The sequence below is a fragment of the Hyla sarda genome, chromosome 4 (genome assembly GCF_029499605.1).
Source record: "Hyla sarda isolate aHylSar1 chromosome 4, aHylSar1.hap1, whole genome shotgun sequence".
NCBI classification, from domain to species: domain Eukaryota; kingdom Metazoa; phylum Chordata; class Amphibia; order Anura; family Hylidae; genus Hyla; species Hyla sarda.
In genome coordinates, this window is record NC_079192.1 from 327,254,487 (window position 1) to 327,271,463 (window position 16,977).

General features: G+C 45.4%; 1 protein-coding gene across 5 annotated transcripts in view; it reads right to left on the reverse strand.

Annotated features, from left to right (window-relative positions):
* PDLIM7 (PDZ and LIM domain 7) overlaps positions 1-11,935 on the reverse strand; it is a 117,869-nt gene extending 105,934 nt beyond the window's left edge. For 2 of the 5 annotated variants that reach the window (XM_056575019.1, XM_056575015.1), the window contains exons 1-2: positions 11,640-11,935; positions 11,337-11,441 (exon numbers count right to left, since the gene is read on the reverse strand). In XM_056575019.1, coding sequence (XP_056430994.1) covers positions 11,337-11,432 — 96 coding nt within the window. In that variant the 5' untranslated portion in view covers positions 11,433-11,441; positions 11,640-11,935. The other 3 variants (XM_056575016.1, XM_056575017.1, XM_056575018.1) reach the window with 3 other exon arrangements.
* Positions 11,936-16,977: the final 5,042 nt, after the last annotated feature.

The window sequence follows — 16,977 nt, forward strand, 5'->3', positions numbered from 1 at the left end:
TGCTGAGCTGCCGGGATAGTTTCCCTTTCAGTTTAGATGCCGCGAACAGCTTTGATCGCGGCGTCTAAAGGGTTAATGCTGGGCATCGGCCCAATCGGCATTTAACCCATACTCCGCTTGTGAGAACGGTTTAAACCCCGTTAGCGGGACACGGGACGTACAGGTACATCCTGAGTCCTTAAAAAGTTAAGGGTATGTTCACAGGTTGATAACTCACTACAAGTTTCACAAACATTCGCTTCAATGGGTCCACCGGTAATCTACAAATCTGCCACTACTGTGTATTTTCCACTGATCCATTGAAGTGAATGGCAACAAAACCTGTTGTGAGTTTATCAATGAGTGGACGTACCCTAAGGGTGCATTCATACTACAGAATGATTAGAATGATTTTTTGGGGCTAGGACCATTCAGATATGTGCCATCACCATTGACAGCAATGCATAGGCAGAAAGCTCAGGGAGGGAACTGAAAGCTGCTGCCAAACTTCTATAGCAAGGGTTTAAGGGACCAGCCATGTTGAAATCCAACATACCATTCTCTCCCCTGACATCTGCCATCAGGACAGAGTCGGGAGGACCCCCATACACAAAAGATTGTTGATCCCACTTAAAGCATCCAATTTTAAGCTGACTTAAATCATATTCAGCGCAGCCACTGGAAAAAGGTTTCCATCAGTGTCAAAAATATCGTAGACAGAGAGTGGGATAAAAATAAAACTTTACTCATTCCTGAATGCTGCCGCTCCACTGCAGTCTATTCCAGAACTTATGGCACAAGACCACAGAGGCTAGCCATTGGGTGCAGCATCATGTGAACACAGTACAAGAAGTCTATAAAACTTTATGTGGATGTGTACATTGAACGATGCATTACTACAAGCAAGGCTAGAACTACATTTTAAGTTTCCACCATAAATTATTTAGTCGCCAGTAATTTTTCCTGGTGGTAAAAGCAGAAAGCAATGGGTTCATAAAACTGTACTGCTCACATGGCCATCGTACGTTTATAATAGGCTTGCCAACATGAGCTCACCAATTTCAGGTTGGGGCTACAACGCAGGTCTTGGATGTATTTCTTGCAAATTTGGGTCATGGTCCCGGCCACCTGTGGGTCACAATGTAATCCCATTCACTTAGGTAAGCTATGATGTAGTATGTTGACAGTTTTTTTTGGGCTGTGCCACCATTGCTTTGGTGAAAATTGCCCTGAAGCTCTAGCCGAACTGCAAAGATTGCGCTATAAATGAGAAGGAACGACTGCCAAAGAAACCACTGATGCCACAGAGACTCATTTATCAGGCTGCTAAAAATCTGTTCAGTACAGTAAAATGGTAGTTTATAGGCAGATGAAGTTTTCATGTAGCAACATGGAGGGTAAAACAGTAAGTAGAAATTGTATGAGTAAATATCAATATGAATAAGGCTCAGGATAAGAGTTCACAGTAGCGTCATGATTCAATATTTTGTCCCACAGCCATCACACCCTGAAAAAAGGTGCACAAATATTATTTTTCCCACAAATATCTTGATGGAATATGCAATTTATATACTTCACTTATTAAATAAATAAAATGTATGTGTAAATTGGTCTCTCCTCACATGTCTTCCCAAGAAGGTAATAAATGCAGGAAGAGTGTACAGACTTAACCATGACATCAGTCTGTAGAAGTATGGGAGTCTATAGGCCCAGCTGTCACTGCTACTCTGACTTTCTTGTGATACCTTACAAGATACTGTACGTACAGGTTAGTAAGTGACAAGCGCCCAATCCTCAAGACATGGACATGCTGCTAGATATAAAGCAATTTCTATTCTGACAGCTAGATAAATAAATATACATATAATTATACACACATATATAGCTAGTTAGATAGATAGATAGATACAGTGGGACAAAAAAATAAGGCGTTGCTCTTTCTTCAGGCAGAAATCCGCGCGGAACACATTGCAGTCTATTGGAGACTGCAGTGTCCGCGCAGTCCTAGTGCCGACTGATTCAATCAGCGCTGGCCGTACTCGGAATCTCCGGGTGGAAATTTTCTGCCCGAATATTCCGTAGTCTGAACCTAGCCTAAGAGTCTCCTCTGTCCTCCACTAATTACCTGTATTAATGGCACCTGTTTGAACTTATCAGTATAAAAGACACCTGTCCACAACCTCAAACAGTCACACTCCAAACTCCACTATGGCCAAGACCAAAGAGCTGTCGAAGGACACCAGAAACAAAGAAACAGCTTGGTGTGAAGAAATCAACTGTGGGAGCAATTATTAGATAATGGAAGACATACAAGACCACTGATAATCTCCCTCGATCTGGGGAAGAATGGTGAGAAAAATACCAGAACCACATGGGGGGACCTAGTGAATGACCTTCAGAGAGCTGGGAGCAAAGTAACAAAGGCTACCATCAGTAACATACTACGCCACCAGGGACTCAAATCATGCAGTGCCAGACATGTCCCCCTGCTTAAGCTAGTACATGTCCGGGCCCATCTGAAGTTTGCTAGAGAGTCATATGGTCAGATGAAACCAAAGTAGAACTTTTTGGTAAAAACTCAACTTGTCGTGTTTGGAGGAGAAAAAATGCTGAGTTGCATCCAAAGATCACCATACCTACTGTGAAGCATGGGGGTGGGAATATCATGCTTTGGGGCTGTTTTTCTGTTAAGGGACCAGGACGACTGATCCGCATAAAGGAAAGAATGAATGGGGTTTGCAGTATAACTTGCCTAATTTTACATGTCTGAACAACATGCCCTACAGTAACAGCAATGGCATTTATACTGGTTGACTAGAAGAATAACAATGAAATTAAATTTCTACTTCATTAGAATTCACTCCAAGTTTTGGCAGAGGTTGAATTCACATATGTCCAGCGTCCTCATTGACATGTTGGATGCAATAAGCTGGATCCAATCTCGTGTTACCCATAGACTGAAATGGGGCATGGTACAAAACCTATGGCATATATGGCATAACTGCCTCTGGTTATGTTGAATCAAAAAAACTATGCATGCAATGTTTTTCACCTGGCACCTGTACAATGCAAGGAAACTATGCTGGATCACTTGATGAAGTACTAGCTCTAGAAAAAAAAAGAAAAAAACAGCACAAGAAGAGACCATAACATTGGTTATCAGGTATCTGGGGCTTCTTACTGCCGCTAACTACTGCTAGCAGGGAGTCAATCCCTGCAACTTCCCTGAGCTTCTGAAAGGCAAGTGCTGTAAGCTTAGTTGTCCAGTGACACCCTTATTCTGGTAGCTGTTACTGCTGACAAAATCTGCATTGGATGTACTGTAGATTTTTACCACAATGAAAATTACCCAGTGGATAGAGCTGTACCTGGCAAGAAGAGTCAGAACTTCCCTTTTTCTAATTTTAGGGTACATTTAAACGTTTGTATGCTTAGGGTGCCTTCACACATACAGGATATGCTGCAGATTTGATTCTGTAGATCTCTGTGTTGCTAAAATATTAAACACAGTATCAAGTCTGCAGCTTCAAAGTTGCAGCAGGTCCTGTACAGGGGAACCATCTAAAGAAGATCTGTCCCTATAACCAAAGACCTACCAATAAGGTTGAGGAGTGCCCTATGCTTAAAGGGTTATCAAGGATTACAAAAAAACAAACAAAAAAACAGCACTACATCTGTCCTTAGGTTGTGTGTTGTACTGCAGCTCAGTTCCATTGAAGTGATTAGAGCCAAGTTGTAATACTACACACAATCTGAGAACAACCTAAGTGTTTATTCATATGTACAGTATGTTGTGTATATTTGATGCGCAGGATTTGAAGCTGTAGATCGGTCATTTAGTTTACACGGAAATGTGTAGCATAAAATCTGCGGCTTCAAATATGCAGAGGATCCTGTATGAGACCCTTAAGGGCAGGGGTGAAGATCCTGGGGAAAAAAATGTGGGAACTCACCCATGATTTCCACTCAAGGGATGGTCCTATTGGATTGGTTGCTATGGGCAAATCAGCAACTTTTCCTCTGGACAGGTTTTGATAAATCTCCCCTCGAGTCCCTGCAGTGGATAAAGTGCAGGAACTCCATTTCCATGCGTTTCTGCAGGACTTGAGCCCTGCTAAAGGGGTATAAAGTTCAGACAAAAAACCATGAAAGAAGGGTGCAGGGATACAGCAGTATAATCCTAAGTCCTAAATATGGAGGATCACCTTATTTATTTATTTTCTACTTTTGCTCCCTAAGTCATAAGAAAGCATGGCGCCCAGGTTTGTGTCAGCCCTTTCCAATAAAGATTGACAGAAAAAAAAATTACAGTTTTACTTACCTCCACTTCCATTCCTGGGCTCCTCCCCAATTCTGTCCGGGTTAAGCGCTCCGGTGTTACAGGAGAAGCAGATGTCCGGTGACCATCGCAGGCAATCAGCAGTGTCGGCAATGACGCTCCCTACTCAGGAGTACTGAGCGTCACCGCCAATGCTGCTGTTTGGCTGCGGCAGCCATGTGACCCTGGAGCGCCAACAGAAGACATCTGCTGTTAAACATCAGAATGCCAACCAAAGACATCCGATGTTGAGAACCAGAGGCAGAATGGGGTGGGGTGCAGGGTCAGTACAGGAGCGGAGGTAAGTAAAATAGTTTTTTTTTTAAAGGATGAGAGGTCACATGCCAGTGACACATGGGGTGGGAGATGAGGGGACAGTAATGACTGTGACACACAGGGAGAGCTTAGGGGACATCACTTGATGAGCAGAATCCTGGCACCAAACTTTTTCCATCATGCTTTGCTGACATCTACTTCAAATGATGCTCTTCCAGTACTTCTACGAATGCTAAAGATCTTTGGGGGGAGATTTATCAAAAGCTGTGTAGGGCAAGAGTGGGCCAGTTGCCTATAGAAACCATTAAGATTGCTTCTTTTATTTTTAAAAAGATAATCTGATTGGTTGCTATGGACAACTGCATCTCTCTTCCTCCATACGGGTTTTGATAAAGCCCCCCTGCCACAAGTCTCCACCCTGTTGCGCAGCTCATATTGTGCTCCCTCACTGCTGATCCTCTGACATTAATTCCTAGTTCCCCTCATCTGCTGTTTTATAGACCGACCACTCATTCTCCTATTGTTGTGTTCCCAGATGTTGGTGAACATATGCATGCTAGTATTATTAATCCTGTCAACATAGCGGGACTACTGGTGAACACATGGTCTCGGACACATGGTTTCATTCACCAGCATGTGAGAACGCAACTGAGCATGCACAACCAGAAAGCTAATGCTGAACAACAGGTCGTAACCGTCGGCAACCAAGAGTGATTATATGGAAAACGAAAGAATAGACTAAATAACTACCGTATATACTCGAGTATAAGCCGACCCGAATATAAGCCAAGGCCCCTAATTTCCCCCCAAAAACCCAGGAAAAGTTATAGACTCGACTATAAGCCTAGGGTGGGAAATACATCATCCCCCCCCTGTCATCATCCAGACCCATTCGTCATCCAGACCCCCGTCATCATCCCTACCCCCTTCATCATCACCGCCCGTCAATCACTTCATCAGTGGTCTTCAACCTGCGGACCTCCAGATGTTCAAAACTACAACTCCCAGCATGCCTGGACATCCATTGGCTGTCCGGGCATGCTCGGGGTTGTAGTTTTGAAACCTCTGGAGGTCCGCAGGTTGAAGAACACTGCGGCCTTCGTCATCATCCAGACCCCCCCCCCCCCCATTTAGTTTTCTACTCCCTCCCCTCGGTGGGAAGGAAGAGTGAGCTGGTCTGGGCCATCTATACTGCAGGGACTGTCCGGTGGGGAGGATTAGTCGTTTCGGGCTGTCCATTTTCACCGGGGGGCCCCCCTCTTCTCTACGCTCCGGGCCAGCCCCGGACTAGTGAAATTTGCCTTGACGACGACGCACAGAGACGTTCATGCGCAGGCTGCGAATGAACGTCCCTGTGCGTCGTTGTCAAGGCAACGTCACTAGTCTGGGGCAGGTGCGGAGAAGAAGGGCCCCCCCCCCCCCCCCGGTGAAAATGGACAGCCCGGAATGACTAACCCTCCCCACCGGACGGTCCCTGCAGCATAGATGGCCCGAACCAGCTCACCCTTCCATCTGGAGGTCCGCAGGTTGAAGACCACTGAGAAGGGATTGACAGGCGGAGAGTTCACTCGAGTATAAGCCGAGGGGGGCGTTTTCAGCACAAAAAATCGTGCTGAAAAACTTGGCTTATACGCGAGTATATACGGTACATATAACTTTGCATCGTATATTTTTGAAAAGAGTAAAGTTTTCTATACCGGAACCAGAATAAGTCACTGGAGGCCTGCAAAATAAAAAGGAGGTGTTCAAAGAGGGCAGCATGTCACTATAAGTATATTGTCCTATAGTATAAGCCTGGGACATATTTTCGGAAGATTTATTTTTTTTTTATAAAAGGAAATGCTCTTTCACTAATATCAAGATATGAGTGTATCTTTCTATTCCTGACCTGCAGGTACATAAAGGCAATGTCACCCACCAAGCGTCTAACAGAAAGTTGACATTTTATCCCAAACACCTGTTTGACAAGGAAATGTAAACCACATTACAATGAGGTTTTGTCGTACACAGTGGCAAATGTTCGGGTCTTTACAAGGCCACTGCCACCTACAAATGTCACGCCTGGTAACATAAAGGGCTCAGGCAAAGGCTTTGAGGCACATAAATAGAGCTGATCATTTCCTGAAGCAAATGTTAAAGGTTTCTTTTTGACACCATATATTAGTATAGGCCCCCAGATGTCTGGAATACCAAATCTATGGGGGGGGGGGGGGGGGGATGTCAGCTGTCAAGCTATAGTATAGGTAAACCTAAAAATGAATTCAGTTATTTGGGCACTGCAAAAAGTAAAATAATCCCTTTACAGTGATCCCTCAACTTACAATGGCCTCAACATACAATAGTTTCAACAATGTTTTTTTCTGGACCATTGTAACTTGAAATCAGACTCAACATACAATGCTACGGACAGTCCAGATCTGTGAGACATTTCACAACTGGAGGAACTGACCAATCAGAATGGGCATTTTACTGGTAAAACCCCTGTGTTACTTAAAGGGGTACTCCCACCCTAGACATCTTATCCCCTATCTAAAGGGGATAAGATGTCTGACCATGGGGGTCCCGCCGCTGGGGACCCCCGCAATGTTGCATGCGGCACCCACCTGTTTCTTGTCCGGAAGCGCTGGAGGGTCTTGGTCGCGACCACAGGAACGGAAGTCCGTGACGTCAGGACTCCACCCCTGTGTGACGTCACGCCCCGTCCCCTCAATTCAAGTCTATGGGAGGGGGTGTGACGGCCGTCACACGGGGGCCGAGTCCTGACGTCACAGACTTCCGTTCCCGTGGTCGTGACCGAGACCCTCCAGCGCTTCCGGACAAGAAACAGGTGGGTGCCGCATGCAACATTGCGGGAGTCCCCAACGGCGGGAACCCCGCGGTCAGACATCTTATCCCCAATCCTTTGGATAGGGGATAAGATGTCTAGGGTGGAAGTACCCCTTTAAGTGCATGCACTGACCGGCTGTCTGGTACCGCCCCCTACAGTACAGGTAGGAACTACAAGGTTCTGTACTACTCCTTACCTGTGCCAGGGTTAGCTGCTCCTTTGGACACCAAGTAAGGGTGGCTCCATTTGGGACACTGTGTGTACTGTATAGGACCCCGAAGAAGCTCCTGTCCTCTACATAAAGCATTGTTTCCCAACCAGGGTGCCTCCAGCTGTTGCAAAACTACAACCCCCAGCATGCCCGGACAGCCGTTGGCTGTCCGGGCATGCTGGGAGTTGTAGTTTTGCAACAGCTGGAGGCACCCTGGTTGGGAAACACTGGTATAGACAATGATTTACAGCTCCCAGCAGATCTTTCTTACTTTTATATGTAAGGATTTGCTTTATCTATATTAGTTATCTACTCATTTATCTTTAATCCTCACCTTTTCCTATTTTTGGATGACATTTTGTGGCTTCAGAACCAATTACCAGGTCTACATAGAGTTATGGTCTCAACATACAATGGTTTCAACATACAATGGTCGTCCTGGAACCAAATAATATTGTAACTTGAGGGACCACTGTATATGAAGTAAGGACCACAAAAACAGGACAGCATTTCTCACGCCTACCCCCATAACAACCCCAAGCATCCTGCTCGCCTGGGCAGGACCTCCCCTCATACAAACATTATGCTTAGCATGAAGGGAAATGATTGAACATGGCACAGAAGCAAGATCAACACAGTTAGGAACAAAAGCCGCCCCACCCAGGTAGGAGGGTGTGAAGCGAATGTCAGACGCTCGGCATCTCAGCCCCCTCATCAGGTTTCTCCAACCCCAACTAAAAAAGAAGAAACTGGAGTGACCTGCAAACATTACACAAGCCCTCCACCCATCATTCTATAGTTACCGGTGACACCCACCCAGCTGCCGGCAGCCACACACATGTCAGTCACTCATGTCACCAATCCACCCTTGCAGTGTCGGCACCAGGTGACATTACTTGTGGTAATTTTAGAACATTTCTAACTCAAAAAATTCTTGGCTCCTACAGTAAAACAAAACAACTTATTCAGGGGTTTAATGTAAAATGGGGGGGGGGGGATTAGATCTGGGCTTTACAGTTTTTTTGCAAAGTCAAAAAATGTTGTGAATTTGTCAAAAATGTTAGCATTTTGGCGGGGAGTTGATGGCGCGTGTTTCCAGCTGTTGCATAACTACAACTACCAGCATGCGCTTTGGCTGTCTGTGCATGCTGGGAGTTGTACTTATGCAACAGCAGGAGGCACACAGCCTTAAGGCCCAGGCACCTAGGGGAAGATTTTGAGAAGATTTATCAAAACCTGTGCAGAGTTAAAGTGGTGCAGTTGTCTATAGCAACCAAGCAGATCGCTTCTTTTTCACAGGCTTCTTTAAAAATGAAAGAAGCTGACTGGTTACTATGGGCAACTGCACCACTCTTTCTCTATACAGGTTTTGATAAATCTCCCCCCATGGGCATAAAGGAAGGCCTCCCATGTCCTTAAGGCTACATTCACACTAGCGTTGCGCCCCGTCAAGACTGGACATCAAATTTTTTATTTTTTTTTTAGTTTGACAGGGAGCAATGGGCAACAGCAGGTCCCGATGGACCCCATTATGGTCAATGGGGTCCGTCGGGCGCCACTGTTTTTCAGCAGGATAAAAAGCAGTATTTTTTCTACCGCTACTCTCCCCGGCAGCCCCGACGTCCATCACATGGGATAACGGTAGTGTGAAAGGGGCCTAAGGGGTTAATGTAGTGTGGCATGGTTAGTGTTTTTGCAGTGGTCGAGGATTTATCCACTGCAACTTTTTAACAATTGTCGCAAAAATTTGTGCAATTACCACCAGCCCAGACCACAATCCACCAGACCCCAGAAACTTGTCTGCACATGGCCTGATGCGATGGCCGTATCTGCACAGCGTTGTGGAATACGTCAGCGCTACATAGGCAACGGCAAATAAATCAAGCCTTCTCTTGACACTGTCGAGTACACCAATGTATCCCGTAGTTTCCGAGCTATACTAGTGCCCCCCAGCAAACAGTTACCATTTATAGAACTGCTTTCTGCTGAGGTGATAGAGGGGCCTTTCAGTCTCCTCTGGCATCACGGCCTTGGCAAGACTGCCACCTCTACCCCCCCTTCTGCTATATCACTGCTGTCCTGGGTGGCCTCTTTTTCCATATCCATCACAGATCGTGAGACACATTTAATATCTGTGCAAGTGATGTCCAGAAGCCATTTTATCTGAATGTGACCCCTTCTTCTACATGTACGGCAGTGGTCCCCAACCTGTGGTTCTGCAGCTATTGCAAAACTACAACTGTTTTGCAACAGCTGGAGAGCCACCGGTTGGAAGACACAATAGCGAGACATCCCACTGTAACTATTTCTGTAATATTATAAGCACAAACATTGTCAGGGCATCATGGGAGTTGTAGTTTTTCAACCGCTAGAGAGCAACAGGTTGGAAGACACTAATGCCGAGACATCCCACTGTAACTTTTCCCTAATACTCTAAGCATGAAGACTGTCAGGGCATCATGGGAGTTGTAGTTTTTCAACCGCTAGAGAGCAACAGGTTGGAAGACACTAATGCCGAGACATCCCACTGTAACTTTTCCCTAATACTCTAAGCATGAAGACTGTCAGGGCATCATGGGAGTTGTAGTTTTTCAACAGCTGGAGAGCCACAGGTTGGAAGACACCAATACCGAGACATCCCACTGTAACTTTTTCTGTAATATTCTAAGCATGAAGACTGTCAGGGCATCATGGGAGTTGTAGTTTTGCAACAGCTGGAGACCAACAGGTTGGATGACACCAATGCCGAGACATCGCACTGTAACTTTTTCTGTACTATTCTAAGCATGAAGACTGTCAGGGCATCATGGGAGTTGTAGTTTTGCAACAGCTGGAGACCAACAGGTTGGATGACACCAATGCCGAGACATCCTACTGTAACTTTTTCTGTACTATTCTAAGCATGAAGACTGTCAGGGCATCATGGGAGTTGTAGTTTTTCAACCGCTGCAGAGCAACAGGTTGGAAGATACTAATACCGAGACATCCCACTGTAACTTTTCCCTAATATTCTAAGCATCAAGACTGTCAGGGCATCATGGGAGTTGTAGTTTTGCAACAGCTGGAGACCAACAGGTTGGAAGACACCAATACCTAGACATCACACTGTAACTTTTCCCTAATATTCTAAGCATGAAGACTGTCAGGGCATCATGGGAGTTGTAGTTTTCAACAGCTGGAGACCAACAGGTTGGAAGACACCAATACCGAGACATCGCACTGTAACTTTTTCTGTAATATTCTAAGCACAGACCATTCTGATGTGTCATGGAAATAGGAGCCTTTACTTCAAGGAATTCCATCATGAAACCGGATACACAGACTATTTCTACTTGCAACACTCCTATTTTAAAACTTTTACAGCTTTTTAGCCTAGAGCAGTGGTCTCCAACCTGCGGACCTCCAGATGTTGCAAAACTACAACTCCCAGCATGCCCGGACAGCCAGCGGCTGTCCGGGCATGCTGGGAGTTGTAGTTTTGCAAAATCTGGAGGTCCGCAGGTTGGAGACCAATGGCCTAGAGCCTGGCAGAGAGGAGGTCTGTGACACAGGTTAGCAACCCAAGGTGATGGCACCAACTATAATGCCAGCGTGCCATCTCTATGCTACCCGCCTATTCATACAGAAGCGTATATCATATACATACAAGACACCTATAGCAATTCATTGATATCAAGTTACTAGTTTGCAGACAGAGCTCCCCCAGCATTCAGGTAGTCACTCACCCTGGAGATGGAGAGGGGCATGTTAAAGTCCTTGCCTCCCTGCAGGCGGAAGCCCCATGGGGCTGGTCCATCCAGAGTCACTTTGTAATCCTCCATGTCACCAATCTGCAGAAGAGACAACACAGACAGGGTCAGCACTGCAGGGGTTAAGCCTTAGAGGACTTGTCTACAATGGAAGTGTATGTGGAGGAGCCCCGTACAGTCAGTCACACCTCCCCAGTCTCCCCATACAGAGGGCACAAGGTCACCCACTAGCAGCCTATGGCAGCTCCATGCACCTCGGCGTCTCCCCCACAGTCTCACCCAGGGCAGCAGCAGCAGCAGCAGGCGGAAGGAGGACAGGCTGCGAGTCCTGCCAGCGCTCCCCGGCTCCCAGGCTATATAAGGAGTGTAAGATGACACCCGGGCCGGGGGATCCAGGGAAATGAATCATGCTCGGCTCTGGGAGGGACTGAGGCACAGGCACACACATTCCCGGCTCCTGAAGGGGGGCCACATTCCTCAGACGGACACAGCCGGGGCCCTGGAGCCGGCCTCACAACCAATGGGGACAGGAGGCTGCTGGGTGCCAGGCATGGCATTGGGCCCTGGCTGCAGCATCTCTGCAGGTGCCCTAGAGGGAATGCCAACATGTACAGAAGGGGCATGTGAAAACCCTGTGACACCATATAGCACTGCCATTAAAGGGGTCCTCCTCATTAGAGTCAAGCTGATGAAAATGGACCATACAGTGGTCCCTCAACATACGATGGTAATCCGCTCCAAATGGACCATTTCTTTGTTAAAACCATCGTATGTTGAGGGATCCGTGCAATGGAAAGTATAGGACAGTGGTCTACAACCTGCGGACCTCCAGGTGTTGCAAAACTACAACACCCAGCATGCCCGGACAGCCAACGGCCCCGTGGCCCCGTGTTACAGATCGGGAGCGGACACATGATGTTCCAGTACGTCATGCGTCCTTAAGGGGTTAAATCAACTGGTGCCAGAAAGTTAAACAGATTTGTAAATTACTTCTATTAAAAAATCTTAATCCTTCCTGTACTTATTAGCTGCTGAATACTACAGCGGAAATTCTTTTCTTTTTGAAACACAGAACTGTCTGCTGACATCACGAGCACAGTGCTCTCTGCTGACATCTCTGTCCATTTTATGAACTGTCCAGAACAGCATATGTTTGCTATGTGGATTTCCTTTTACCCTGGACAGTTCCAAAAATGGACAGAGATGTCAGCAGAGAGCACTGTGCTCATGATGTCAGCAGACAGCTCTGTGTTTCAAACGGAAAAGAATTTCCACTGTAGTATTAAGCAGCTAATAAGTACAGGAAGGATTAAGATTTTTTTAATAGAAGTAATTTATAAATCTGTTTAACTTTCTGGCACCAGTTGATTTAAAAAAAAAAAGTTTTTCACCGGTGTACCCCTTTAAGGTGTCATTTCCGCCCGGAAAATCCACTCAAAAAAATCCATTACAGAACATTGAACTTTGATTTCAGTTGTGAAATTCTATTGAGGCAGAATTTACTCGAGCGGAATAAAGGTGGATTTGCAGCATATTTTCCGTACAGATTTTGTGCAGAATTAAAACACTGTCCAGCCCACTGGTTTTGATCAGGTGACTATTAGGTCCAAAAGGAGCAGAACTTGGTCCCTCTTTGTACTTCACTGATTTCTGGGTGTAAAATCAGAAACAAATTCTGTCCAGAAATTCTGCACAGAATCCGCGTGAAAATGTCACCATTCCACCTGGACCAAAAACATTTACTGTGCTGGTGGAATATACAGATGGAAATGATTCTAATCATCAGTGTGAGCCTAAGGGCTTGTTTACAATAACATATTTGCTTTCAAAGTTTCAGCGCGTTTCCTGCTGTGAGTTTTAAAGGGGCAGCCTCTCCGCAAAATGTAATGCAGGAAATTTTCAGCAGCAGAAACTCCACTGCGGAAAATCCGCCTCAGACCCTATTAAAATCATTAGAGTCTGTGGCAGATTTTTAACAGTGGAGATTCCGTGTCCGAAAATATGCTCCGGAGAGCCCGCCCCTTTCAAACTCACAGCAGGAAACACTGCGAGTTTGAAAAATACGCACCCTATGACTATGTTCACACAGCAGAATTTACTGAATTTTCCATGTGCAAATTCTGCCTGGAATCAAAGCCCCATTGATGTCAATAGAAGATCCTGACATGTCAATTCTTGAAGCAGAAAATACTCCTCGTCTGGACCTTACATTAACATTAAGGCCGGGTTTAGATTGCATAATTTCCAGACGGACCGTTCAGACATTGCCGTTCTTATAGACGGCAATGTCTGCGCAGTGGGCTCCCCAAGAACATTGAGCAGGTTTATGCTAGGTTCACACTACGGAATCTCCGGGCAGAAAATTTCCACCCGGAGATTCCGAGTGCGGACAGTGCCGACTGAATCAGTCGGCGCTAGGGCCGTGCGGACACTGCAGTCTCCAATAGACTGCAATGTGTTCCGCGAGTATTTCCGCCTGAAGAATCAGCAACGCCATTCTTCAAGCGGAATTTTCCAAGCGGATTTTCCGTTCACAAATTCCAAAGTGTGAATTTGTGAACAGAAACCAATTCACTACACTATACATTTTAGCAAGCAGAATTTCTGCCTGCAATTTCAAAGCGGAATTGCAGGTGGAAATTCCGAAGTGTGAACCTAGCCTTAGTGTTCTGGTGGAATTATTTGATCGGAATTTTCTGTCAGAAATTCTGACCAGAAAATTTCTCAGTGTGAATGGTTTACCAGAAAACCCATTCACGCACGTGTTAACTTCATGCAGCGGAATTTCCGACTGAAATTCCTAAGCGGAATTCTGGTCGGAAATTCCATAGTGCAAACCCAGCCTAATGGGAGTTTGATTCCAGGAAGAATTTTCATATGGAAATTCGGCTTGGAATCTACCTCAAATTACGTGTATGCCATGGGTTTTGCATATAGAAGTAGAGAATATTCAGTATTCCATGTGAACATAGCCTTAGGCCAGGAAATTGTCTGCCCGGAGATTCTGAGTGCGGCCAGCACTGAATGAATAAGGCCATGTTGGGAACGCACATGCTGTATGCTGTACAGAGCAGGGTCAATGTTCTGGTGGAATTTTTGATAAAAATTTTCTGACAGAAATTCCTCCTAGGAAATTCCGCTGTGTGAATGGGTTAACGGACAACCCATTCACCTGCATGTTCTAGTTGGAATTTCCATAGTGTGAACAGCTCATATTTCGATGTGGAAATTCAAATTCCTGACATCTTCATTAAAGGGTTTTGCATCTTTTTTGTGTATTTTGCAACACATTTCATTAAAGGGTACCTTTCATCAAAAAAACTTTTGATATAATATAGATTAATGTATGCGGAATAACTTTCCAATAGCATGTTATTAAAAAATATGCTTCTTTCTATTTAATTTTCCACTTTGAAAAAACGACCACTAGAGGTCTCCCTACCAGTCCTTTTTTTATAGATTTCAGACTCATGCAGGAGTCCTAAATCTCAGACTGCAGCCAGGACACAGACAAGCACAACACTGCTCCCTGGCAGTGAGCAGTGGTGAGTTTGTCTGTGTTCCGGCTGCTGTCTGAGATTTAGGACTCCTGCATGAGTCTGAAATCTATAAAAAAAGGACTGGTAGGGAGACCCCTAGTGGTCATTTTTTCAAAGTGGAAAATTAAATAGAAAGAAGCATATTTTTTAATAACATGCTATTGGAAAGTTATTCTGCATACATTAATCTATAATATATCAAAAGGTTTTTTGATGAAAGGTACCCTTTAAAAAGCATCACGCACCATTTGCGCCAGCCACATTGGTAAATGAATTGTTCACAAATTTTACTTTGCTTATGTTTGACCCTTTTTTTAAAAGATGCATGGCCTTAGAAAAAGGGGGGGCTCAAAATGTGCCAAACATGTGCCAAATATTAGCACTTTTTAGGTAGGGTCACACAGAAAATATACGCAGCAGAATACGGTGTGTATGACCCTACCCTTAGGGAACATTTAAAATCTGCAGACAATATCCGGCCAGAGATTCCAAGAGCTCCTAGTGCCAAACATGTTCATTATTTCAGCAGAATGCACTTAGAAATGCGGATCCATCAATGGAGGTTGTGTGTGTCCAAGAGCTCCTAGCGCCAACTGATATAGGCGGGACACATAGACAGCAATGTCTGCGGAGCGGATTCCTCCTGAAGGATGGACCATTCATTTGGTGGCAGAATTTCAGTAGTGGAATGTTCGCCACTGACATTCCATAGTGGGCACTGAGCAGCGGAATGCAATGCCAACAATGGGATTCTGCTGCACCGAAATTATGGGCAGAAATTCCGTAGTGTGGACCTAGACTTAGGGTACGTTCACACGAGCGGATTTACAGCGTATTTTACGCTGCGGATCCGCTGGTGAAGGCCCGCTCTATGCTGTCTTTACATGTGCCTGCTCGAAGCGGCAATATGCTCTGCCTGGGCAGAGAGCTCCCGCGATGTGCGAGTATACTGCCACTCGCACATCGCAGTGTGTGTACTCGTAGTGGCGTATTGGCGCTACGAGCAGGCACATGTAAAGACAGCATAGAGCGGGCCTTCACCAGCGGATACGCAGCTAAATACGCAGCAAAAATCCGCTCGTGTGAACGTACCCGTACGCTGCCTAGTTCAAGTTTACATTAGGGTCACACATGCCGTATTTAACTGTGTATTTTCTGCTGCCTATGTTCCTGCCTATTGAAGTCAATGAGTAGCTAAATCTGCAGCTGATACACAGCAACATACTCCACATGCAAATACACAGCAACATACGCCACATGTGATCCTACTGTAAAAAATGCGCTCTGGTCAGACACGCTAGCCATGAGCGCTCTCTTGTCATGTCCCCGCTGCCGGCGGGGCTGGGATTCGCATCACAGGACACACCCACATGCGAATCCCAGCACGTCTACTCACCTCCCTGGTTTTCCTGTTCTCGCAGCCTCGGTGCGCGTGCCCCCGCCTCCTAGGGCGCGCGCGCGTGAGCCGAAGCTTTTACATTTAAAGGGACAGTACTCATTTAACTAAGTGTCTACACCTGCACACTGTCTTTAAGTATCAGCTCCTTCCTTTGCCTTAGACTCCGCTCCCTGGCACGGCTCATGCCATCATCCACACAGGCCCAGAGGATCCACCACCTGCCATGACCCTTACACCTACCCGTATACAAATTAGTCATTTACATTGTCTGTAAACCAACACAAAAAAATGTGACAACTATAGAGAAAATGAATGTGGTCCTACCTAAATCTATATATTGGCAATATACATAATAATAGACACAGTATTGTTATGAATATATTCGCGAATTCGAATATGGCTTATGCCGCTCAACACTAGTTATGATATCACATTGAGCCCAGGAAAGACCCAAAAGTATGTCCGAGCAATAAAACTGCATGGCTTATATCACCTTATGTCACAATAGTAAAGCTACATATATTTTAATAAGTGTCATTCCAGTCATACTGCATCATCTAAGACAACATTAATACCTCTATATAAACTTTCTGCTGTATTGCTATATTAATATATTACTGCTTACACAGCAGTGATTAGTCAGAGGTTCTTCTGTATTCTGTGTAGTTTTTACGTCTCA